Here is a 22587-nt window from a genome sequence, read left to right on the forward strand (position 1 = left end):
TATCCGAGTCCACCTCCGTGTTTACGGATTCAATCGACATTGTTGGCTCCCGGAGCATCCAGATCAACATCCCGCCTGTTTACAAATCTGGCGTTTTCTTGGCCACGAACTGACCAACGAGGATGCTCACAACCCCTGTCAAAATGGGTTTAAGTCAATTCTCCAGTGGTGGATTTGCACAAACTAGCCCGGACACACAGGGAGAGACTCGTACTCTACACGAGCCAACGTCGAGTGCAACACGACATGTGCGCCATTTCTATTCGATATGGTTCGTCAAGCCAGCTGAAATTGTTGCGGAGGAGTCCGGAAACACGAAGTACCAGGAACACCATGAATCAGCAGGCCAAGCTCCGCTGGTGGCATGATGACCTCAAGGACATGGATGCGATCGAATCTGGGAACGAAGGGAGCGGTGGTGCGGCCGCTTGGAAACATGCTCTAATGCTGGCAGGTTTGATGGACAGTGGCAACCCACATATACTATATTACGTAGTCAGACACTCTTAATTACACTTGCCAACCTACTCGGTACACAGCTTTTACACACAAGCATCGACGACAGCGACACTTTAGCCTTGTAGCGGGTATACTGTGCCACAAAAAAATTGGGGGTTTGAAGACCTTTTGGCACCTTGTTCGATAGTTCAGTGGCAAGTCGAAAGTTCTCTTTGGTTCAGCCTGTTGGACCTTTAGTGATGATTCGTTCGCGCCAAAGTGGTTACCACGAGCCGCGGCGGTATTCGTGCACTGCCGCCTTCGGAGGCGCCACCGCGGGTTCGCACCTATCACCAGCTTTACAGGGCTCTGCTACTCCACAACTCCAGTTTCTCAGCCTCATCAGGCTCACCAGCGGCACAAATCTTTCGCTTGTGCCGATCGTACAGCTGCTGAAACGAAACGAGGTAGGGGTTTCTCAACAGAATGTCACGACTGCTAGCATGCACTCGATGGGTCCATGACCCTCAGTTCGTCCTGGTATATCCCCCGGGGAAGCTGGATGATTGACTGGAACCTAATCCTGGTGGTCGCCTGCGTCTCTTGAACAAAGCTATCATGTTGCTGTGCCGGCTTTTGGTCTCCTCGATGGAGTTTATACTTTGGCAAAACACCCGTGCAGGCAATTAGCCGTTCATGCCTCTGCGTGGTGGCCAGATGACTCTTCCATCTGCCTGTATCTTGACGCTAATGGACCTTTGATCCCACGCGGATCAGCCTTGAGCCAAGGAGATGGACGAGCCTACCAGGCAACCGGCAGCACAGAAGAGCTTCACTGCCTCTTCGACGTGACTATTTGAAGGGGATTGTCCTCCGCAATCATGAGCAGGTTCTGCCCTACAACATTCCAGATTGTTTTGACTGCGAGAAGTCTGCTACAGTCCCATCCCGAGAAAGCGCAGGAAACCGTTCGGCCGGAGGCTAGCCAGCTAGACCGCCTGATTACAACAAAGAGAGCGCGAGCATGACAAGGTTGGCGGCATCAAGAGCAATCATATCTGCCTGGGAACTGACACAAAAGCAAACATCAGATCAAACAGGACTGTTATAAGCAATCCGCATCTCGCACAGGCTCTCCAAATGCCCTCAACATCCTTACCACTTCCCACTTCTAATCAACCTATTCGCACTATGAGCAGCTCCCAAGCCGACAGCAGAATGTCGGAAGACTTTGCCATTGTGGACCATCCCCTCGCACTGCCTCTACGCCCTCGTTCAGTACATTCTGGTGACCATGCAGTTGCCGAAATCCATCCCCTCCAAGATATGGAAGCGTTCATTGTGTCTGTTCAACCCCCGCAGGTCCCAGAACAAGGTCTCAAACGCGCCTGTTGCGACATTGTGCTCGTCATCGATGTTTCTGGGAGCATGTCGGCTGCGGCACCGCTCCCAGAGGTAGAGGACGAGCATGAGAGGGAAGCAGCTGGGCTGAGCGTTCTGGATCTCGTCAAACACGCTGCAAGAACCATCCTGGAGACTTTGGGACAGGGTGACAGACTGGGTATTGTGACTTTCTCAGATGATGCGACGGTGAGATGGCCCACATGACTCTGAACCATTTGCACAATGCTTACCGGAAGACTAATAGGTCGTCCAACCCCTTACATTCATGAAACCTGCCGAAAAGATGGCAACATGGACGAGGATCGAGAAGCTACGGGATGATGCATGCACCAACCTCTGGGCCGGCATCCGCACGGGGTTGAACCTGTTCTCGGAAGCGCCGCTTGTGGACAACGTACAAGGACTCTACGTTCTGACTGATGGCCAGCCAAATCATCTCTGTCCGAAACAAGGGTATGAATGCGAGACCTTTAACAAGGGATTTTGATTGATCGCTGACGGCATACAGCTATGTTGCAAAACTCGGCCCAATGCTAGAGGCTGCAGCCCATGACAGACCCGTCATACCGACCATTCACACGTTTGGATTTGGCTACCAGATTCGCTCCGGTCTGATGCAGTCGATTGCAGAGGTAGGCAGGGGAAACTATGCCTTCATTCCTGACGCGGGCATGATCGGAACGGTATTCGTCCATTCGGTTGCCAATCTCTACACAACGCTCGGCATGTCGGCTTCGTTGGAAATTGAGCTATCCAAGGACATTTCGATAGGAACGACATGTGGAACTTTCGCTGCCGGAGAGCGAGGACACATCCTCAACCTGGGAAACATTCAATACGGCCAGTCCCGAGACGTGGTGTTCGTGTGCCCAGAGGGTATACCCGAAGACACGGCCATCACTGTGACGCTCAAGTATACCGTCGCCAACGGAGCTACCCGCGAGTCTCAGAGTTGTGCAATGTTTTCTGACAAGACAGTGAAGCCTCACACCTGGGTGGAATACCATTTGCGCCGAGCACAACTCTGTGGATTCATATCCTCTCTCTTTCCTTTGAAGCCTGACGGCCTGCGCAAAGACAACATGGACAAAGGCTCTCTCGTCGAAGCACAGAAACGCCTGGGTGACATTATTAGCGTGATGCGACAATCTCCTAACAAAGATGTACCTGAACTCAAGGCGCTCTTGGAGGAGCTCGTCGGCGATGAACCAGCAGGCCAGATCTCCAAAGCCCTCACCTGGACGTCGGGCAAAAACTACTGGAATAAATGGGGTCGTCTCTATCTGCCCAGCTTGCTACACGCACATCAGCGTCAGATGTGCAATTCATTCAAGGACCCTGGCCCGTTGCTCTACGGCAAGGATAGCCCACTCTTCATCAAATTCCGCACCGAGCTCGACACTGCTTTTGACAATCTCCCGACTCCCAAACCATCTCGTCCCCCGAGGGTGGTGTTCACGTATAGCCCCACTGGTGAAGTTACGGGGACGAGAACCATAGCGCACCGAAATGTCAGTATGAACAGCTACAACTCGTCTTCGGCACCTTGCTTTGAAGGCAATTGTTCTGTTCTGATGGGGGATGGAACGACAAAGCAGCCAATCAAGGACATCAAAACAGGGATGCTGGTATGGACGCCCAAAGGGCCACGAATGGTGGGTGCAGTTCTGAAGACGAGAGTCCATGGCCAGGCGCAGACGCTGTGCCGCGTGGGCGAGTTGCTGGTCACCCCATGGCATCCAATCAAATACCAAGGACAATGGCGATTTCCCAACGATGTGGCCGAAAGCAGTGTGACATTCAAGGGCAGTGTCTACTCAATGTTCCTCGGCCCGTGCTTCGACCCTGACGGCCACGCGATCCAAATCGGAGGTCAAATTTGTGTCACACTCGGCCATGGGCTAGTCAAGAGCAGCCAAGACGACATTCGCGGACACCCTTTCTTTGGTGATTACGAGCAGGTGGCACTGAGCCTGCTGAGGCTACCAGAGGACAATAAGGGGCGCTTGACATGTGGTGGGATGCTCAAGAATGTTGAGACGGGCCTGGCTTGTCGATTTTTGAGACCGTCTCGGAGTTGGTACAACCGTCATCAAGAGTGGACGAGAGTGGATGAACATGAGATGCCTTGCCTTAGCAGGGAATCGCGCCTTTAGATGAACGACTCGCTCATCTACTCAAACGCAGCATAGGTCAGCAAACTGGGGTGTGAGGCTGCAAGATATGTCAAGGTTGTAAGGGTTCGCACCTCCTCAGCCTCGTCGCCATGCCTTGACAATCAGTCAATCAGCCAAGTCACACCTTCATTTATCTGGTCTCTGTTGTTGGGCTGTTTGAAGGTCGAACGGCGAGGAGGAATATGGACTCCGGCGCGGACGAGGCATTGGCTATTGCTTGAGATAGACTGATCGGTATTCCGTATGTTGCAAAGTCGCAGCAAGTCCAGTTGCTTGCCTTCAAAATGGCTGCGCCCCGCTCCGATAAGTGAAAAGTCACGGGTTCTTTAGGCACCGGACCCCGCGCACTAACTCCCTATCTCTCCCTGAAATACCCCTCTTAGCACCGCCTCGCACTCCTAGCACCCCTAGAGACACGCCCAAGCACCCACTGGTACCACAAACCTCTACCGCCCCGCGCTCCAATGTCCGCCTTAGCGCCGCTTCGTGCATGGGTTGCTCAGGAACAGCTGGTCCTGGCGCCCCTGAGATAGGCCAGCCGTTGCACAGGCTGGTGACGCTAGGTTCAGACAGGTGAGGTTGGTGTGGGTTCGACGCACGTGTGAACGGTGGAAATAAATAACCCAAGGCGAAATCATACATGAGAAACGGCACCAAAGGGGCGGTGTGCAATTATTTAGATGCGGACAAGAAACAAACCCGCTCCCTCTCCCTCCTGCTCCTCCTGCTCCCACTATATCTCTCTCCTCCCTCCCTCTCTCTCATTGCTCTTAATCCTACTCTCACGCGACCCTCTTCTTTCCCAACCTTTTTGTCCAGTTCATACTGCTGCTTTTCATCATGGCGTCAAAGGACAAGCTGATTTCTTTTGAAGGTGAGTGATATACGTGCCCGCGACTCCAATGGAGGGGCGAATCTCAGCCTTCTCTCGACTGGATCTTTCCTTGTGTTATCGATGCTGACCGTCGTCTCCTCTTGAGCGCAATAGACTACCAAGGCTGCTTGAACGCCTACTGGGAGTGGGCGGAGAGCTATGATTCCAAAGTGAGTGGCCTCTCCCTGACACCCGGTTCCCTCGCAACGCCATCTTACTCACGGCTGTCTCATTCTAGGATTGGGCTCGCCTGCGCAAAATCGTCGCCCCTACCGTTCGCATTGACTACCGCTCCTTCTTGAACAAGCTCTGGGAAGCTATGCCGGCTGACGATTTCATCGCCATGATCTCCGATCCCAAAGTGCTTGGTGACCCGCGCTTGATGACCCAGCACTTCTGTGGCGCCAGCAATTGGGAAAAGGTCTCGGACACTGAGATCATTGGGTACCATCAGCTCCGTGTTCCCCATCAAAAATACACGGATGCCACCCGCACCAAGGTCCTCGTCAAGGGACACGCACACAGCAGCAACATGCACTGGTACAAGAAGATCGATGGGGAATGGAAATTTGCTGGGTTGAACCCCAACATCAGATGGGGCGAGTACGATTTTGACAAAGTGTTCGAAGAGGGAAGAGACGAGCTGGGAGACAGCGAGAAGGAGAAGATTGCAGATGAGGTGGCCAAGGCTGCCGAAGGTATCCCTTCCAAGTAAAAGGGGCGCCTCTGAGGCTTACCCGTCTACATACAACCGGAAAACGGTCTGGAGAGAACAGCACAGCAAACATACCCACACAGACCGGTGGAAAAAGTACCTTTACCTAGCGTTACGACGACAAGACATAGGCATGCTGTGCAACGAATGCAAGAATTGATTTTCTGGAAACTCCACATTTGATTGAACCTTCAACCAGCGAATTGAGTTGATCAAGCCACTCTCGCTAACGAAATGCAGGAGGATATTTTTATCACGGCGACGTTCCTCGCAGATCGAGTCCGGGGGGATGGTGCATGCCACTTTGTCGACTGCAAAATCACGCGATATCCCCTGATTGGTCTGCTACTTGTTGCTATCGCAGATGAAAAATACCACGGAAGCAGCGAACTCCTGTATCATGGGATTCTCTTGACTTTACTGGAGGTAGACCGGGTTCGTCAAGCCGAGCAATGCATCAGACCCATTGCGGATCTCGACTCTGATAAAGTCCATGCCGGCCACATTCTGCTGGATCCTTTGCTCACTCACGATCGACACGTTCTGGAAATACCCCTTTTCGGAGACAAAACAAGCATGCGCACCTTCAAACCCGGTAGACGAGAAGCTCGCGTATACATCGGCACCCAAATCCTCCTTAGAGACGGCATCACCGATCTCTGCTCTCCTCCCACTTCCATAGACCACTCCAAAGTCGATCTCCATCCCGGGGCCTTCAACCAAGTACACCCGGCCATTCTTCACGCCTTCGACGATACTTGCTTGGCTCCTCTCCCCCGTGACCCTCACAACGGTGGTGGGCAAGCCATTGATATCCGGTGGACTGTGCGCGTCACTTCCTCCGATTGCGGTGGGCCTCTTCCCCTTGACGAGTTCGCCCTGCCAAAACTGGACGGCCACTTCATCCAACGGATCAAACCTGCCGTTCCAGACCTCGATCGCATCGTTGTGTTCCCAGTCCAAGGTCCAGTCGCACCTTGAGCAGTTTTGAAATGGGTGGTTGACCGAAACCAGGCCTCCGGAATTGCGCACTTGAGTTGCGGCATGGATGAAACCCGTATCGTTCGAGGAGTTGGTATACCTCCACTCTACCTGTTGAGACCGTTCGAGTCCTATCGCTTGCCAGTGGCCATGGCGCGTAGTGACTTCGATTGCCCGGCCGATGAGGAGATTCGACGCATTCGCCGGAATCCAGCGACCGATGTTGTTGTTCCCGGAGTCCGTGTTGTGTTCGGAGAAGAAGATGAAGTCGAGGTTGTACAAGATGGCGTGCGCGATCTGCTCACTAGGCAGGTACCGTCCGTCCGAGTAGATGGTGTGCATGTGAAAATCACCTCGGAGCCATTTCCAGGGCGAGGGGAGTGGCTCCTTGGAGATGGGAGCTAGCGAAGGAGTCCACGCTGGTGAGTCAATGGCGGAATAAGAGAGGGAGATGTCCAGTGTCCAGTCAATGCCCGAGCGATTGGTTGCGTATGGGCCTAGCACTACGTTCCATGTTCCTGGGAGCAGAGGTCCGGCATTCTAACTCAAGTCACATTAGATCAGAAGCCCGTGGCTGTCAAGGGAATGGAGGATAAGTCGTCCTTCATCTCTTCTGCCTCATGTGGTTTGCAGAACTTACATATCCTGGGGTGGCATCGATTGCAGAGATAGTGAAGTTGTTTCTGAACCCTCCCGACCAGCCCCGTGAGCCGGAGAAGCCGGTCTCGCTGTCGATGGGAGCAACACCGTGAGGATCGAAGACACCCAGGTCGAGTGAGTTCCCTGCGCCCTTGAACGAGTAGTTCTGCAGCACCGAGATGGACGTCACATCGGCGGAGACATTGAAGGGCACGTAGACAAAGCTGAAGATCTCGTCTGGCGTGATGTGCCCTGTCAAGGTGAAGTTTGTGGGTTCTCGAGGAGATGCCTGTTGGCCATTCACATGGTGTACACACGCGAAGATGATGGGCGTTAAGAAAGCCTGATGTTTCATTGTGCCGAAGATACTGGATAATGTGCCCTTTGTTATCTGTATATGCGCAGATAGCTCGACATGACCCTCGCTCCGAGAAAATGCTGCACATCACATCCTTTTGTAACCCTCTGTTCCTCAACTCGACTCAGTCTTTGATCTTTCACCGCCACCTTCTTGCGCTGCCCGTGATGAAGTCCGAGAAACTTCATGGAAACCTGCGGAGGCGATCAAGGGCATCTCCATCCCACGTGCCTCGCCTGACAACAACTCATTGGAGATTTTGAGGTATTGGCATGATCACGAAGTTGCACTGGGGGATGACATGACACATCGGAAGGGATAAGAGCAGGAATACAGGGAAGAGCTAGGTGCCTTTCGAAGTAGCAACATCTTTGCCGATACTCGGACGAGGAAGATCACGATGGAGGTCCCTGGAAGATCAAGGATGCGACCAGCAATTCACGACTCAGGCCATATTTGTCGCAGGAGAAACGCGCGGTGGAACTTCGCTTCCATCAGCCCACTGTATCAATTCCTGTGATCGTGCCTTCTCATTCATCGACTACTCTCACCCAGCCAGAGCTCTGCCTTCACCCACGATTCGGAAACGTCGCCGAAACTACCGAGAATGGGGACAGAACTGTGGGACAGCGAGCATCTGCCGACCGGCAAGTGACCGATTGTAGATCGCGCAAGGCGACCACCTGTTCTCCAGACGAGAGATACGTTGACTCTACAAGAACGGGGCTTACCCATAGTCATCTCTACATGTCCGCCGCAATGGAACATACCCAGACGCTAACCGACCTCTGCGAGGTGTTTTACGTTGGGGGTAAATACATCGAGGATGATCGAGGCACCCATATGACGGGACAGGTCTGCGTGCGACGCTTTGGAAAGAAAGTCGATGACCGACCGGCCATCATCTACATCCATGGAGCCGCGCAGACGGGCACTCACTGGGAGTCCACGCCTGATGGTCGACCTGGAATCGCCTTGCTTCAAGCCCAGGAAGGCTGGGAATGCTATGTCGTCGACCAACCGGGTGTGGGAAGGTCACGATATCATGCCCATGACCTGGGAGAACTCACCCACTACACGGTCGAGGAATTGGAAGAATGCTTCACTTCGCCTCCGCATGATTCATACCCCCAGGCCAAGCTGCTTGCTCAGTGGCCAGGCACCGGCAAGAGAGGAGATGCCTTTTTCGACGCCTTCTATGCCAGCCAGGTCGGACACATTGCAAAATATCGAAATGTGGAGCGGGCCTTTCGTCCTTTTGCCAAAGACCTCCTGTCTCGTACTGGGCCAGCCTTTCTAGTGACGCATTCACAATCAGGTCTTATAGGGTGGCATATCGCGGACGAGTGTCCGGACTTGGTCAAAGGGATTGTGGCTTTGGAGCCGAACGGGCCGCCGTTCATCTACCCCGGTATGCCCAAATTCTACACCAGGACGCAAGCTGTCCAGCCGGGGGCTTTTGTGCGTCCCTTTGGAATCACATCAACTCCACTGACCTACGACCCTCCTCTGCCAGACGGCACAAAAAGTCTGGAGTTCACACGAGACTCGACCGAGACTCACGACAACAAGGACCATGTACCAGGAGCCCGGCTGAAGGCCCCCGCACCGAAGCTGCCCAACCTGGCTTCCATCCCCATCGTCGTGGTGACGGCTGAGGCGTCGTACCACGCCACGTACGATCACCACACCGTCCAGTTTTTCCACGATGCCGGTGTGCCTGTCACACATGTATATCTGGCAGATCGGGGCATACGCGGCAACGGACATCTCTTGGCCATTGAGAAGAACAACAAGGAGATTCAGCAGTTCATCAGCCAGTGGCTGACTGAGACAATGGCGAAGAATGCCGTGAAATAAGAGCACTGGAGCCTAGGGGAGAAGAGGAACGCCTGTAATCAACCGGTATCACCTTGAGACTGCACTGGAAAGGGTGGGACGGCAGCCTAGTTTCGGGCCTACCTAGATGCATGGCTCTTGCAGCCTGACCGGCGATACTATGCATGAGAAGGCTGGGCAGCGCAATTTCATGAGGGAAATGGTGGACACGAAGCCGAGATTTTTGGGGGGTTTTAGACCTGATTAAGGAGAAGATCTTTGGACGACGCGAAGAAGAGGTGGCTTGGCTTTTCTTTTATATAGGTGCCTGAGACCACGTCTATTGAATGCACATGTGCCCATGCCCACTCACAGCTTTGCCTTCCTTCCCCCTTCTTCCCTACTTCTACCAACCCCAGTACCCTTTTGTTGCGTCCAGCTGGTCCGCCTAGAGATCCTGGGCAAATTTTTGGCCCGCAAGACGGCCAAAGGTAAGTGACCGCAAGACAGACTGTTTGATCACCACGGAGTTTTGTCAGTTGAAAAGATCCAAAAAAGACCCCGAATGGGACCCCAAAAGAGTTCAGAGGTGCTGGTCGACACAAGATACCGACGATAGGATAGGATAGAATAGAATTACTTACCACCGCCCCGGGATATTCGTTGTAGACTATGTAGCAGAGAAGAGCACATGGTCAGCAATGAGACCCAATTACCCATGGATCACGCTTGGGATTTTGTCCATCCCGGAAAGAAAAAGCTTACAGACTCCAGAGAGTTCGCCTGTACAGTACAGGTTGGGAATCGGGGCTCCGCTGATGGAGATGACGCGGCTGTCGAGGTCGGTCTTGAGCCCGCCAAAGGTGAAGGTGACGTTGGCTTTGAGGGGGAAGCCGTAAAAGGGAGCGACTTTGATGGGAGCGGCCCAGTTGGACTTTTCGGGCGTCAAGCTATAATAGATTCCCGAGCGTCAGTGGTGGTGGTGGTGGTGGTGGCAGGCGACACAAATGATTCACATACCCTCGCGTCGACTTTCCATCGTGCTTGAGCAGATCCAGAGGCGCATCGTTGATCCTATTATACGTTGGGAGAGACGTCCCCAAAGGTCAGCGGAAATGTGATCAGTCAAATCATATCAAAAATCACACCATGGATTTTTGAGGGGGAAACAACTCACGCCGCGTTGAACTCGTCGACGGTCTTCTTGAGTGCTTTGGGATTGATTCCGAGTTTCTCGGCTAGTCCTTCAATCGTGTCGCTCGATTCGGGTTCCAGGTCAGTGGTCTCGAATACCTAAACACTCACAAATGTATGATCAGTTGAGTGACCTTTTGGCTAGTGATGAGGAGGTGGGAGGTGGGAGGTGGAGGCGAAGGAAGTTGGTGAACTGACCCAGCCTGGTCGAAAACGGTCCATGATGGGCTTGTCGGTGATACTAAGGTCCGGATTAGCCAATGGATACAGAACTCTGGACCAGCTCAAGAGGAAGAAGAAAAACACGTACAAGTAGGCCTCTTGGTCTTGGTCTTAATGTCCCAAAAGACAATGTCAGAACACATGCCAGGTCAAGGGATGTCTGATGCCATACCTCTCCAAACCTCCAGAGCAATCATCTCAAAGGTGGCAAAGAGTCTGCAAATGTCAGTCGGGACTGCATGGTAATTGCCAGATGATGTCTAAGGGTAACATACGAGTCTTTGCCCTCGTCATAGAAGCGTTTGCAGTCTCTGATGAAGGTGTCGTCAGCCTTGTGTGCCATCCGGATTCCCTTTCCCCGTGGCCAAGGAAGCGGTCGGCCTACCTGTTGACCACGATACCAAAGTTGTGGCCCCAGATGACAGCATCGGGCTTGGTGGTTCGAGAGTCAACCATCTCACACTGTGTTATCTTTGCGTCAGTTGGACAGTCCTGGTCCCTGGGATGAAGGAGTGTCACTACTCACATGAAGGCCGTTCATGGATCCCGCAACTTGGGCACCTGCAAGCAAATATGGTCAATCGGCATCCCAAAGCCAAAGCCGATGTAGCTGTACGCACCGACTTCCATGCCCATTTTCAGGCCGAACCCCGTGTTGTATTTCAACCCTGGTGCGATGACGGGGAGATGTTCGACACGCGGGCCGACAAATTGGGCCATCCTGAGATCGAATGAGTATGTGAAGGTGGATATGAATGGTCACACCGCAAGAAAAGGGCATACAGGTCTTTGCTGCCCTCGAAGCCTCCACAAGCAAGCATCACCTTCTTCCCGAAGACCTTGGATAGCTTTCCATCAGGCTGTCGGACTCGCACTCCACAAACCTCGCCTTGCTCGGTTTGCAGGAGATGTTCAGCCGTCGTCTCCCACAAGACCTTGACATTGGGGTACTTTCGAATGTGATCGAAGAGGGCGTTGATGATTGCATGTCCACCGCCAATGGGATAGCAGAAGTGCTGGCCTGCGGGTGAGTGACAAAGGCTCGTTAGTTCCGGAAATCTATGGCCGACTCAGATAATGGGAGGTGAGGACTCACGGGTGCTAAACTGGACCAAGAGATTCTCTTCGTAGTGATGGTGCAGTTTGACGCCGCCTGTACGGTCCAGAGATCAGTCCTCACAAGGTCTATCTGATGAATTTCCGGCTATGTCCTAACTTACGCTCCTTGAGGTAGTCGACCGAGATCGGGGCCTCCTTCTCCAATTTCTCGCAGTATGCTTGGTCTGCAAGCCCGCCGCTGTGCAGGAAAATAAGTCCCGTAAACCCCACCTTGGGAATCGAAGGATCTATTTACCTGACGCGCTGAGACAGATGGTTAGTCAGGCAGGTCAAGACGGACCGAGATCGATACTTGCCTTCATAACGTGTTTCCAATTTGGGTCAAAGACATTATCTGCAGAGATGGTCAGTGCTTTGAGGCTCCAGTTTGGATAAGATGAGCCGTGTCACCGTCTGTGAGTCGAAGGACTGCTTGTGTCCATCTAGACTTTTTCGTCAGAGACGATTACTGGAAGGCAAAGAACAAATCGATCAATCTGATTACCTGCTAGCACCACATCGTTCTCCTTCCTTGCCGGCTTCGATCAAGGCGATCTTGCCAGACTTCCCGAGTCTCTCACACTCCTCGAGGAAGCGAAGGGTTGTGGTAGAACCCTACACATAAGATTAGAATCAGGCTCCAAAATCAAACCTCTTGTCCGGTGCTCGTATGGATCTATACCGCAAAGCCACTGCCGACCACGACAACATCGTAGACTTCTCCAGTACTGGGGAGGCTGTTGACGAAAGACATGGTTTCGACGACGGCCAAGACGAAGATAGGGAGGTAGAAAGATCCGGGTTGATCAATGGATTGGGATTCAGAGATGGATTCTGAAGAAACTTACAACAAGAGATCTAAATTATCTGGGACGGACTCGACGACAAGGGCCGTGTCCTTTTATCGCATTGCGGGGGACAGATGAAGCCAGTCCGCCGAAGACGGGGAGTCTACTGTCTCGCAGCGGACGTGAGTTCCAAGTGAGTACGGAGTTTAACAGCCGAAGGGTTGCCCAAGACACTGTCAATCTCCATCTCGTATTCTTCTTGAGGAGAGGAGAAGATTTCGTTACCAAGACAGGAACCAATAGACACAAGCCGAAGTTATCCGCCTCGGGCTTGGACGGTGAGGCAGTGAGCCTCGTTGCTTGCCGCTGTATAGGATCAGTCGAGGTACCTATTGGGGGGGGGGGGGGGGGAGAGACCAGGGAACCAAACTTGACGTTCCAATGTGAAAACTAAGCCGGCTAGCATTCCCAACGGGGCTAGACCAGCAACATTCTCCATCCCCCGCTTTTTGGAACTCTCCACCTCCACAACCTTAACTTACTCCGTACAGTATCTTGCCGTTGACCTAGAGTAACTTACAATCGTGACATGCCGCCTTTATCCGACATTGCGCGGGCTCAACTCCCAGAGCTGGAAGCTAGTGTGCCACTCACGACTTGATTTGGCGCAGGCTTTTGGCTTGCCGTCCGTCGTTCGTTGCGTTTATTTCCCCCCATGTATTAACCGAGGAACGGTCATGGATACCAGACAAACTTGTTCGCCGGACCCCAAGATATACATTGGGGTTCATCTGCGTCCTCTTTTAGCTCCTATTCCATTGAAATCTACCAGCGAGGAAAGCAATAAATCATGGTCGGCCTTCCGTCTCATGTTGCCAAGGTGCTGCCCAAGCATTTCTCGCTGTATTACGGAGGAGCATGGCATGAGCCAGAGACGCCGGAAGCATACCTTGACACCTACAACCCAGGGACCGGCGAGGTGATCACTCGAGTGGCTCAGGCCACAGCTGCTGACGCCGAAGCTGCCATCAAGGCCGCCCACGCCGCCTTCCCGGCATGGCGAGACGTCCACCCAGCGACAAGAGCGGAGTTGTTGCGCAAGGCAGCTTCCATTGTCCGCTCGCATGCTAAGGAACTGGCTATGCTAGACGCCGCCAACACGGGCAACCCGGTGAATATGATGGTCCCAGATGCCTTGACCGCCGCCAACGCCTTGGACTATTTTGCCGGTCTGATCCCGATGGTTAAGGGCGAGACTATCCCTCAGGCCTCGGACGCCTTCCACTACACGTTGCGTGAACCGCGAGGAGTGGTGGTGAGGCTGGTGGCCTATAACCACCCGGCCATGTTCACGGCCCAAAAGCTGGCTGCCCCCCTGGCTGCGGGGAACACAGTCATCATGAAGCCTCCTGTGCAGGCGCCCTTGTCGGCCTTGTACCTGGCAGAAATTCTCGAAGGTGTATTCCCACCCGGCGTTCTCTCGTTCCTCCCGGGTGGGTTAGAGGCCAGCGTCACGCTCTCGACGCACCCGTTGGTCAGTATGGTCACGCTGATCGGCAGCGTCGCCACCGGCAAAGCCGTATACAAGGGCGCTGCCGACACGTTGAAACCCGTGATCTTCGAGCTGGGCGGGAAAAATGCGTTCGTGGCCTATCCAGACGCCGATATCGACAAGCTCGTCGAGGGTGTCACAAAGGGTATGAACTTTTCCTGGGCCGGCCAGTCGTGCGGCTCGACGTCGCGTGTGTTCCTGCACGAGTCCATCCATGACGAGGTCCTAGCCCGAGTGGCCGCCCAAGTCAAGAAGCAATTCGTGCCGGGTGACCCGTTGGACGACAAGACCACCATGGGCCCCGTGATCTCGCGCGTCGCTCTGGATCGGGTCAAGGGCTTCTGTGAGGATGCTCTGGCCGAAGGCGCTCGGCTGGTCACAGGCGGAAAACAGCCCGCCCATCTGACGGGCTTTTTCTTCGAGCCGACCATCTTCGCTGATCTCAAGCCACACATGCGGCTGGCCAGGGAAGAGGTGTTTGGCCCCATCATGGGCGTCTTCAAGTGGAAGGACGAGGACGAGCTCTTCAAGGTTGTCAACGACACCGACTACGGCTTGACCGCCTGCGTCTTCACCCAGAACCTGGCCACTGCGCACAGGGCCGTCAAGAAATTCGAAGTCGGCTACGTCTGGGTGAACCGCGTGGCGTTGCATTATGTCAATGTGCCATTTGGAGGATATAAGCAATCGGGATTGGGAAGAGAGGAGTGTCTGGACGAGCTGCTTGCCTTTACGCAGATCAAGTCTGTCAACATGTCTATTGACTAGAATTGCGGATTGGAATCGAAACCCATGTTCTGCTGCTTGCTGTCACAGATGTTGATCACACACAACAGATTAGAGTACAAAAAAAGAACATCAAACAGGCGGCTAGAAACACAGAACTCGCATTCGAACCTCCTTCTAGAAGATGTCAACCGACCGGCTGAGCTTTAGCTTACTGGGTAGTAAGAAGTAGACAGATTCGCTCGGATCAGGTTCGATCTGGGCATTATGACATCGGTCTCCTGTAAAATCAGGATGCCCTGGTGTCTTGTTGTTCCCATTAATGCAAACATACCCGTCAACCACATTACCCTGGTCGCTACACAAAACCTCGTACATTGCTTCTCCGCACGTCGAGGACTTGGCCGAATACTGCGATTGGTAGCTCCTCATTCGAAAGCGACACCCTCGCCACCCTCGAATAGGATTGACTCTGCAAATTGGGCCGCGATTATCCGCCCCGGAGACCATAGGCCGGCCCGATCAACTTCGGCCTCGCATGAACGATCGACCACGACGATAGCCATGGCGCCACTAGTGGCAGCACCGAGCGCTGGGCTTAGTTCCAATCTCGCTAGTGCCGCCCTAGGTTCACGCGGTGGACAGCATATGTTGCACAAAAAAGGGATGTGAATTGTACGGCTTCGACTCGATGTCAGCACCACAAGGGCAGGTAGGGGCTAGTATTCCGACAACTTTATTGTCGCGGATGAACGAGCAATAGAAGCTGTGTTGGAATTTCTTGTTCGTCTTCTACTCGTCAGGGGACCATGAATCCCTAGTCGACTGGGTCTGAGAAGGTGTCTGCAATATCATCCCAATTTGAAAGGTGGTACAGATCCATCGCTATAAATATAGGACCTTCTCGTGTATGTCAGACCTGGCGAATTGAGGTTCATGTACTACTCCCCCCAAAATTCTCTTGACGGGTGTATCAGTCACTCGTTCTAGTTGAATTCCTCACATCATGGCCAAATCCGCAGACTTGGAGAACAACAGTCGGGACGTGCCCCTGCACAACGGCGTCGTGTCTGACACGCACGACCTCCATCACGACCGGCACGACCCTGACCATGCGTTGAACACCATCCGCACGGCGGGTAGCGTTTCAATCAGCGCCGAGCTGTTTGAGAAGATATACTTGACGCCCAAAAACCGCGTGTCAAACAACATCCGCTCGACGTTTGGGAATCCCACACCTCTGTGAGCGAACCTTGGACCGTGGTGTTATTGTAGTTGTTTGCTGACTGGTATCCCTAGCTGCCTCGTCGGCTTCTTATTGTGCGTCACCCCCTTGTCCAACGTGCTGATGGGGTGGAGGGGCGCAGGAGGATTGGGCGCCGCTGAAGTGTGAGTTTTGGTCTGGGTCTGGTCTTCGTGGTTCGGATTTGCTCACGTCACGTCCCGCGTATAGAGGAGCATACTACTTCTTTGGAGGCCTCCTTATGATTATCGGCTGTGTCTTCGAGTTGATCCTGGGAAATACGTTCCCTTGCGTCGTCTTTGCCTCATTTGGCGCCTTCTGGCTCACATTCGCCGCGACCTTGACGCCTTTCTACAACGCTTCGATCGCCTATCAACCCGATGACCCGGCCACCGCGGCGTCGAATCCTATGTTCACGGCAACATTCGGCTACTTTCACCTCTACATGGGTCTTCTGTGCCTTATCTATCTGTTCTGCTCGCTCAGGACTAATATCGTCTTTGTCTCCATCTTTGCCACCCTCGTCCCGGCCTTTGGCTGCTTGACTGGCTATTTCTGGAAAGCGTCGCAGGGCATCGACGCTAATAACCTCCTGGTAGCCGCCGGGGCCATCACCTTTGTCACCAGTCTCCTCGGGTGGTACTTGCTTGTGATCCAGTTGTTGGTTGCGGTGGACTTTCCGCTCTCGTTGCCTGTGAGTGATCTCAGCCATTTGATCCGCGGTGCGAGCGACCGGACCAAGGAGACATGATGATGGGGTTGTGTTGGGAGACCGTATAAAAGCATCACTCACATGTTCATACTACGTTGGGACGGCATCGCAGATGCATTGGAGGAGTCGAAGAGGCTGTGGGGGTTCTCGCTGCCGAGGAGCGCGTGCTGAGGGAGGTCTCATACACTGATGGATGTAACGTTGGTAACCATAAAGGTGTCGTTGTATTTTAGTAAGGGATGGTCAGCAAGTGCCTTGAACAAGGAGCGAAGCAATCCTATCAGTAAGCATGGAATTCATTTATCTAAACTTGTTACCAGGAGCCACTTCCGTTGGATTGATCATCCTATACCAGAACGTGATGCTGAGATGCTGTTGGGAGGTATCTTAGATGGAATCCATGTCTCGTGTACTGTTGTTCAACGTGTAGAATTCTTCGCGGTAGCTCACTCAGAGGAATGAACCTTCTCATCACACATGCTTTCCTCCATTTGACGCGGCGGCGTTAGAAATTGGGCTAGTTCAACACCAGTACTGTACAGATAGCCTCGAGAAAGCCTAGTCCTAATTCGACTATAGGAGCGGGAGATCTGTGCGCTATGCCTCTCATGGATAATGAACTAGCCATTAATAGACTAGTAAGCATCGGCTCGGTTGTAAGGTTCGAACAAGCACCCAATAACGTTGACAATATTGTCAAGAAAGTCTTAGGGTAAATACCTAGGAGCCTTGTATTTGCCAGTCATATAGCGTGGCCTTTGTATGGTTTAGACCTTCTTGGTGTCCACGGCTGTACGGAAAAACAGGATATCGCCTCCCCGGTGAGACTGGAATACGGGGGACACCCCCACCCTCCCCTGACCACAGCCGATACAGGCACACATTTTGCGGGGTACCAGAACAAGGGTGTTCCGGTTTCGGGGCTCTCCTGGATTCAAGGCAAGATACCTTGTCCGCATGTGACGATCGAGCATAACACAAACAACTGAAGCGTGTGCGTGGGTAGAGCAAATACTTCTATCACCCCATCAGCGTGACTTCTTCGATGTCTTCTGCGAGATCCCCAGGGTACGGGTCCAATGTGACTGTGGGACAGAAGGACCAGAGCCAGAAACCCACGACAAAGAATGGAAGGCCAAAGGGGGTCCCCTACAAACGAAGCTACGTGGCATGTTTGCGTTGTCGTTCCCGCAAAGTAAAATGCGATCTCGACGGGGAGCCTCCCTGCGCCAAATGCCGCCGTGAGCATCGAGAATGCGTCTTTAAGAGCGAATATAAGACGGGTCGACAGCGGCAGCCTCCTCGGTGGGTGGAAAAGAGCCACGAACCCGAATTGGTGGCCAACAGCACCCCGGCATCTGTGGGCCTGACTGAGGAGAGGGATCCTGCGCAGCCCTCGACGACCAGAGACAAAGGGTGCAGCAGCAACGTTGGCCACCAATCCGCTAGTCCTCGACCGTCTTTGATGGAGCGTGCCATGTCCAAAATCATGATCGTACCCAAATCCGTGGATGTATTGGGCACGCCGTTTCCGGCCGACTCAGCCACCGGACTTGAAGATGTGACGACCAATTCGAGCAGCGCAAGCAGCGAGTGCTCCAACCCGCAGGCTGGCTTCACAGAGCAGGCCAACCCATTCGTCCATGGCCACTTAGATCTGGACACCATCCATCCCCCTTTGGCGCCTGGGGTATCTCGACTATCAACTGTTGAGGACAAGACTCTAGAGGCCTGGAGCCGATATAGCCTCGTCCGGCAACGTTGGCTCCTTGCACAAGAAGCCGTCACGCTTGTCGATCTGTACGCGCTTAACCCATCTACGCTCCCCTCCCTAACATAGTATCCTGATATGCGCCCTAGGTTTTTCAAGTACCTCTCTCCAATGAGTCCGGTGCTCATGTCGGAGTTTCAAAACCACTCGACCCATCAAAGACTGATCACGGAAGAGCCGATGCTGTGTACAACGATCCTCATGATCTCGTCACGCTTCTTTGTCTTGCCCGGTGCTGGAGGTGTCGTGCGCAGCTACATGATTCACCAGAGATTGTGGCAGTGCTGCAGAGGTTTCCTTGAGCAGGTCGTTCTCGGACGCGGAACCCACTCGGCCAAAAGAATGTCAGTCCTCAGCATCATCGACAGCTGTCTTTTGATTACCGACTGGCATCCTCGATACGCCGACTTTCCTCCCGAAGACGAGACCAGCGGCGATCTGTGTCCAAGCCATCAACCCAACCAGCCCTACGGCACCTCGCGTTCGGACTCCCATCTGATCCGCTGGCGAGAAGACATCCTCGAACCCTCCAAACAGTCGGACCACTTTTCGTGGATGCTGCTCGGTATCGCGACGACCCTGGCCTATAAATCAGGACTCTTTTCTGACGGTCCCGTCATTGAAATATTGGATCCCAAGGTCCAGGCCAGGTCCATACGAACGACCAAGTTGCTTTACGTTTACCTGACCAACCTCTCGGTTCGGCTCAGTTGTCCAACTCAGCTCCCCGAGAATTCCATCTCTGCTACCCAAGCCAACTCTACTCTGTCCAGCGACGATCCTCTAGCAAAGGACTGGGATTTCTTTATGGACTGCTGGCTAGAGCTGGTCCGCCTGATCAAGACAGCCTCTGTGTTATTCTTCGAGTCACCCGCGTCGACCCAGAAACAGCTCTTGACCGGGCATTACACCATTCTGTTAGACCATTTTCGGCCGTCTCTGACGCGCTGGCAAGAAAAGTTTGCAACATACTCGAACAGTAGGTCGACCCAACGATGTCGGCTAGCGGAAAACTAATTGCCTTCTACTTTGCTAGGTCTCCCTCAGTCGCTACGAGACCTTCTACTGATGGAATTCCAAAACTTGCGAGTCTATACCCACGCCCTGTCGATGCAGGCCATCGTGGAAAGAGGTTTGGCTCGCGGGATGCACGGTACGGATCCTCTCCAGACGAACATTACATCGGCGTGCTTCTCGAGCTCCGACTACGTCTTCTTGCAGGAGGTTGTCGACGGGGCCAGCGAGATTCTCAAAACAGCCACTAAAATGGCCCTGTCTGGCAACCTGCGATACATGCCTGTCCGACAGTCGCTCTGTTTCATCTCGGCTGCTATCTTCCTCCTCAAAGCTATCAGTATCGGTTCGGGGAGCATCGCGATCCAGGCGTCCCTGGACATTCTGGACGACTGTATTGTGGCCTTGAGGTCGTCTCCCATTGATGACATGGATTTCTCGGCCAGGTTTACCACGCTGATCGAGAAGCGAGTGGCCAGGCTGAGAGAGTCGTTGATCGGGGGAATGCGCCATGCCAGCAACAATATCAACAATAGCGAACACCACCACCACCACCACCACAACCAAACCAACCACGACGAAAGCCGGTCGAGTTGCCACGAAATAGGCGCGGCTGGGGAACCTTCAGGTCTTTTACACGTACATGCCACTCAGAACCAGGTCGATCTAGCGTCAGCAGCGGTCACGGAGAACCTCGACATGACATCGCCCGGATGCGCGGACTGGTGGGCCCGACCGTTCGACAAGAGCATCGCCCCCTTCAGCTCTTCGGGCAATTTCGTCTCCTCGGGCCTCGAGCTCGACTCTCTTGACTTCTTGTGGAATCTGCCCATGGAGAACCAATATGGAGAGCTGTTTCCTTGATGAACGAGAACTTTGTGTGACGAAATTGGTGTACACTATTCCACTTTCAGCTCGTAAATGCATCAAGTCCTTCTTTTCGGGACTCATCTCCCTTGACCTAGACGCGTCCGTGATTTGATTGGTCGTACGACAGCAGCCGACTGACTCAGTTGGATGGTGGCATGACAAAAGGAGACTGGATTCTAGGAGGGACGATTATCTAAATATATCTAAATCAGCTGTTTCGATTACTGTTCTTTGCGCCTGTTCGTCACGCCATTATACTGGTATCGGCCCTCCTCGGCATAATACTGTGGAAACCCCACGGCTTCGAAGACTTCATTCGCGTCGAGAGTATCTGGGGGGTTTCCCGACTCGAAAGAGGCCTTGAGATCTTGCAGCGCCTGTCGGACCGCCTTGATCTTGGCTGCGATCAACGCAAACGGATACACCACGCACGCGTATCCCATGGCAGCGAGGTCCTTGGTGGAGACGACCTCGGTGCACCCCCCTGGTATGATGTTGACCATGCACGGGAACTGGAGGTCTTGCACCAGCCGCTTCATCATGGCCCGGTCCGGCACTGCCTCGACGAATACGGCATCCACGCCGATCTCGATGAATCGCCTGGCTCTTTTGACCGCTTCGTCATAGCCGAGGATCAGGCTATCGGTTCTTCCCAGGATCCAAATGTCGAGACCCTCGTTCCGCGCGTCCACGGCCGCTTGTATCCGCGCATACGCCTCGTCTTCTGGAACAACCGTCTTGCCTTGAGAGTGTCCGCAGCCTGGCTCGTTCATGTCAGGGTCTGCTGTTTTACCTGATGAACTTTTCAGGGGGGGAGGAAATCCTACGTTTGGGCCAAGTCTGGTCCTCAATCATGATTCCGGCCGCTCCGGCAAGTGCAAACCTGGAGGATATGCGGTTCAGCTAGGCCAGTTTTGTGTCCCCCCATACGAAAAGAGAGGCGAGGCGACGCGAGGCGCACATACCCTTGAACCGTCCTTTTCACATTCATCGGCCCTCCGTACCCCGTGTCCCCGTCCACGAGGATGGGAACGTCGACTTGCCGCACAACCTCGGCGATCTTTTGCGTCATTTCGCCGAACGCGATATACCCGGTGTCCGGAAGCCCAAGCGACGCTGCGACGACAAAGCCGGACAAAAACACCACGGGAAATCCAGCATCCTGGGTCAATTTCGAGCTAAGGGCGTCGTAGCTACAGGCCATAGGCACGATTTGGGTCTCATCTTGCGCCGCCTGGAGCATCAAGTTCCTCAGCCTCGAGGCCTGTAATGAGGGACGAGCCTTTCGGACATCGTTCATCTCCGTCGAGAAATCTACACACTGCGACGTCTGGTTGAGATTTGTCGTTTCGGCCACGCAGAAAGGGATGGTCGGGGTTTGGCGAGGTCTCTGGTGGGTTGGCTGTTGTCTCTAAAGCAGAGCTTCCATTCGAATCAGACCTCGGTCAAGTTTTCTTTATATGTAACACACAATGTTTTGACCAGACGCTGGCAGACAGATTTGCATGCATACACAATCCTGGCAGCCAGGGCCAGCCTCCTTGCTCGGATAGAGGCGGCTTCAACTCAGCGGCCGACCTTCGGCCTGACGGACAAGTCGAGCCCAGCTCCCGGCCGGAACCGTGAGGCCGCCGAACTTGTTGTGAACGGATAGAATAAACGGTATCATTAGCCTCGAGTCTGACCACCTCGGATAACTATTTGTTGCATACTCCGTTGGTGCCTTTGGAATGGATTCCTGAACAAGTTGATTGCCGAAGAGCATCGGTAATTCCATCGACGTGGTTACTTCATCATCCCGTCAACAACTTCGTGAGAGGTATAGCCCTAGGAACATTTAGGAGCATTTAGGAGCATTTGAGAGGAATTGAAGGCAGCCAGAGTGGTGTCTTTTCTCATTACACCGGCCATTTTTTCACCCATTGTGGAGAGATGTGTCTGTGTATACGCGATACATACCAAGATCGTGGTAGGTTTATATCTCGCCATCTAA

General features: G+C 53.5%; 9 protein-coding genes across 9 annotated transcripts; 6 read left to right on the forward strand and 3 right to left on the reverse strand.

The window, feature by feature from the left end:
• Positions 1-1629: 1629 nt before the first annotated feature.
• Z517_09984 (uncharacterized protein) lies at positions 1630-3998 on the forward strand (the record flags this gene model as incomplete). The annotated part of the gene is made up of 3 exons (XM_013425892.1): positions 1630-2028; positions 2087-2295; positions 2351-3998. The coding sequence occupies 3 exons, from the start codon at positions 1630-1632 to the stop codon at positions 3996-3998; spliced, it is 2256 nt and encodes a 751-aa protein (XP_013281346.1).
• Positions 3999-4859: 861 nt separating this feature from the next.
• On the forward strand, positions 4860-5608 carry Z517_09985 (uncharacterized protein; the record flags this gene model as incomplete). The annotated part of the gene is made up of 3 exons (XM_013425893.1): positions 4860-4893; positions 5008-5063; positions 5132-5608. The coding sequence occupies 3 exons, from the start codon at positions 4860-4862 to the stop codon at positions 5606-5608; spliced, it is 567 nt and encodes a 188-aa protein (XP_013281347.1).
• A 417-nt stretch (positions 5609-6025) lies between these two features.
• Positions 6026-7583, reverse strand: Z517_09986 (uncharacterized protein; the record flags this gene model as incomplete). The annotated part of the gene is made up of 2 exons (XM_013425894.1): positions 6026-7129; positions 7230-7583. The coding sequence occupies 2 exons, from the start codon at positions 7581-7583 to the stop codon at positions 6026-6028; spliced, it is 1458 nt and encodes a 485-aa protein (XP_013281348.1).
• Positions 7584-8345: 762 nt separating this feature from the next.
• On the forward strand, positions 8346-9446 carry Z517_09987 (uncharacterized protein; the record flags this gene model as incomplete). Its single annotated transcript, XM_013425895.1, has 1 exon — positions 8346-9446. The coding sequence occupies one exon, from the start codon at positions 8346-8348 to the stop codon at positions 9444-9446; it is 1101 nt and encodes a 366-aa protein (XP_013281349.1).
• A 670-nt stretch (positions 9447-10116) lies between these two features.
• Positions 10117-12672, reverse strand: Z517_09988 (uncharacterized protein; the record flags this gene model as incomplete). The annotated part of the gene is made up of 16 exons (XM_013425896.1): positions 10117-10354; positions 10425-10478; positions 10582-10697; positions 10797-10839; positions 10909-10930; positions 10993-11036; positions 11096-11131; positions 11206-11319; positions 11437-11541; positions 11604-11841; positions 11917-11973; positions 12041-12166; positions 12232-12273; positions 12330-12361; positions 12424-12533; positions 12601-12672. 16 exons carry the CDS (start codon positions 12670-12672, stop codon positions 10117-10119), a joined length of 1449 nt encoding a protein of 482 aa, XP_013281350.1.
• Positions 12673-13556: 884 nt separating this feature from the next.
• Z517_09989 (uncharacterized protein) lies at positions 13557-15026 on the forward strand (the record flags this gene model as incomplete). Its single annotated transcript, XM_013425897.1, has 1 exon — positions 13557-15026. One exon carries the CDS (start codon positions 13557-13559, stop codon positions 15024-15026), a length of 1470 nt encoding a protein of 489 aa, XP_013281351.1.
• A 964-nt stretch (positions 15027-15990) lies between these two features.
• Z517_09990 (uncharacterized protein) lies at positions 15991-16978 on the forward strand (the record flags this gene model as incomplete). Its single annotated transcript, XM_013425898.1, has 3 exons — positions 15991-16226; positions 16284-16373; positions 16438-16978. The coding sequence occupies 3 exons, from the start codon at positions 15991-15993 to the stop codon at positions 16976-16978; spliced, it is 867 nt and encodes a 288-aa protein (XP_013281352.1).
• Positions 16979-17984: 1006 nt separating this feature from the next.
• Z517_09991 (uncharacterized protein) lies at positions 17985-20588 on the forward strand (the record flags this gene model as incomplete). The annotated part of the gene is made up of 3 exons (XM_013425899.1): positions 17985-18739; positions 18800-19689; positions 19747-20588. The coding sequence occupies 3 exons, from the start codon at positions 17985-17987 to the stop codon at positions 20586-20588; spliced, it is 2487 nt and encodes an 828-aa protein (XP_013281353.1).
• Positions 20589-20815: 227 nt separating this feature from the next.
• Z517_09992 (uncharacterized protein) lies at positions 20816-21894 on the reverse strand (the record flags this gene model as incomplete). Its single annotated transcript, XM_013425900.1, has 3 exons — positions 20816-21354; positions 21422-21477; positions 21560-21894. 3 exons carry the CDS (start codon positions 21892-21894, stop codon positions 20816-20818), a joined length of 930 nt encoding a protein of 309 aa, XP_013281354.1.
• Between the last annotated feature and the right edge of the window lie 693 nt (positions 21895-22587).

The sequence above is a fragment of the Fonsecaea pedrosoi genome (genome assembly GCF_000835455.1).
Source record: "Fonsecaea pedrosoi CBS 271.37 unplaced genomic scaffold supercont1.6, whole genome shotgun sequence".
NCBI lineage: Eukaryota > Fungi > Ascomycota > Eurotiomycetes > Chaetothyriales > Herpotrichiellaceae > Fonsecaea > Fonsecaea pedrosoi.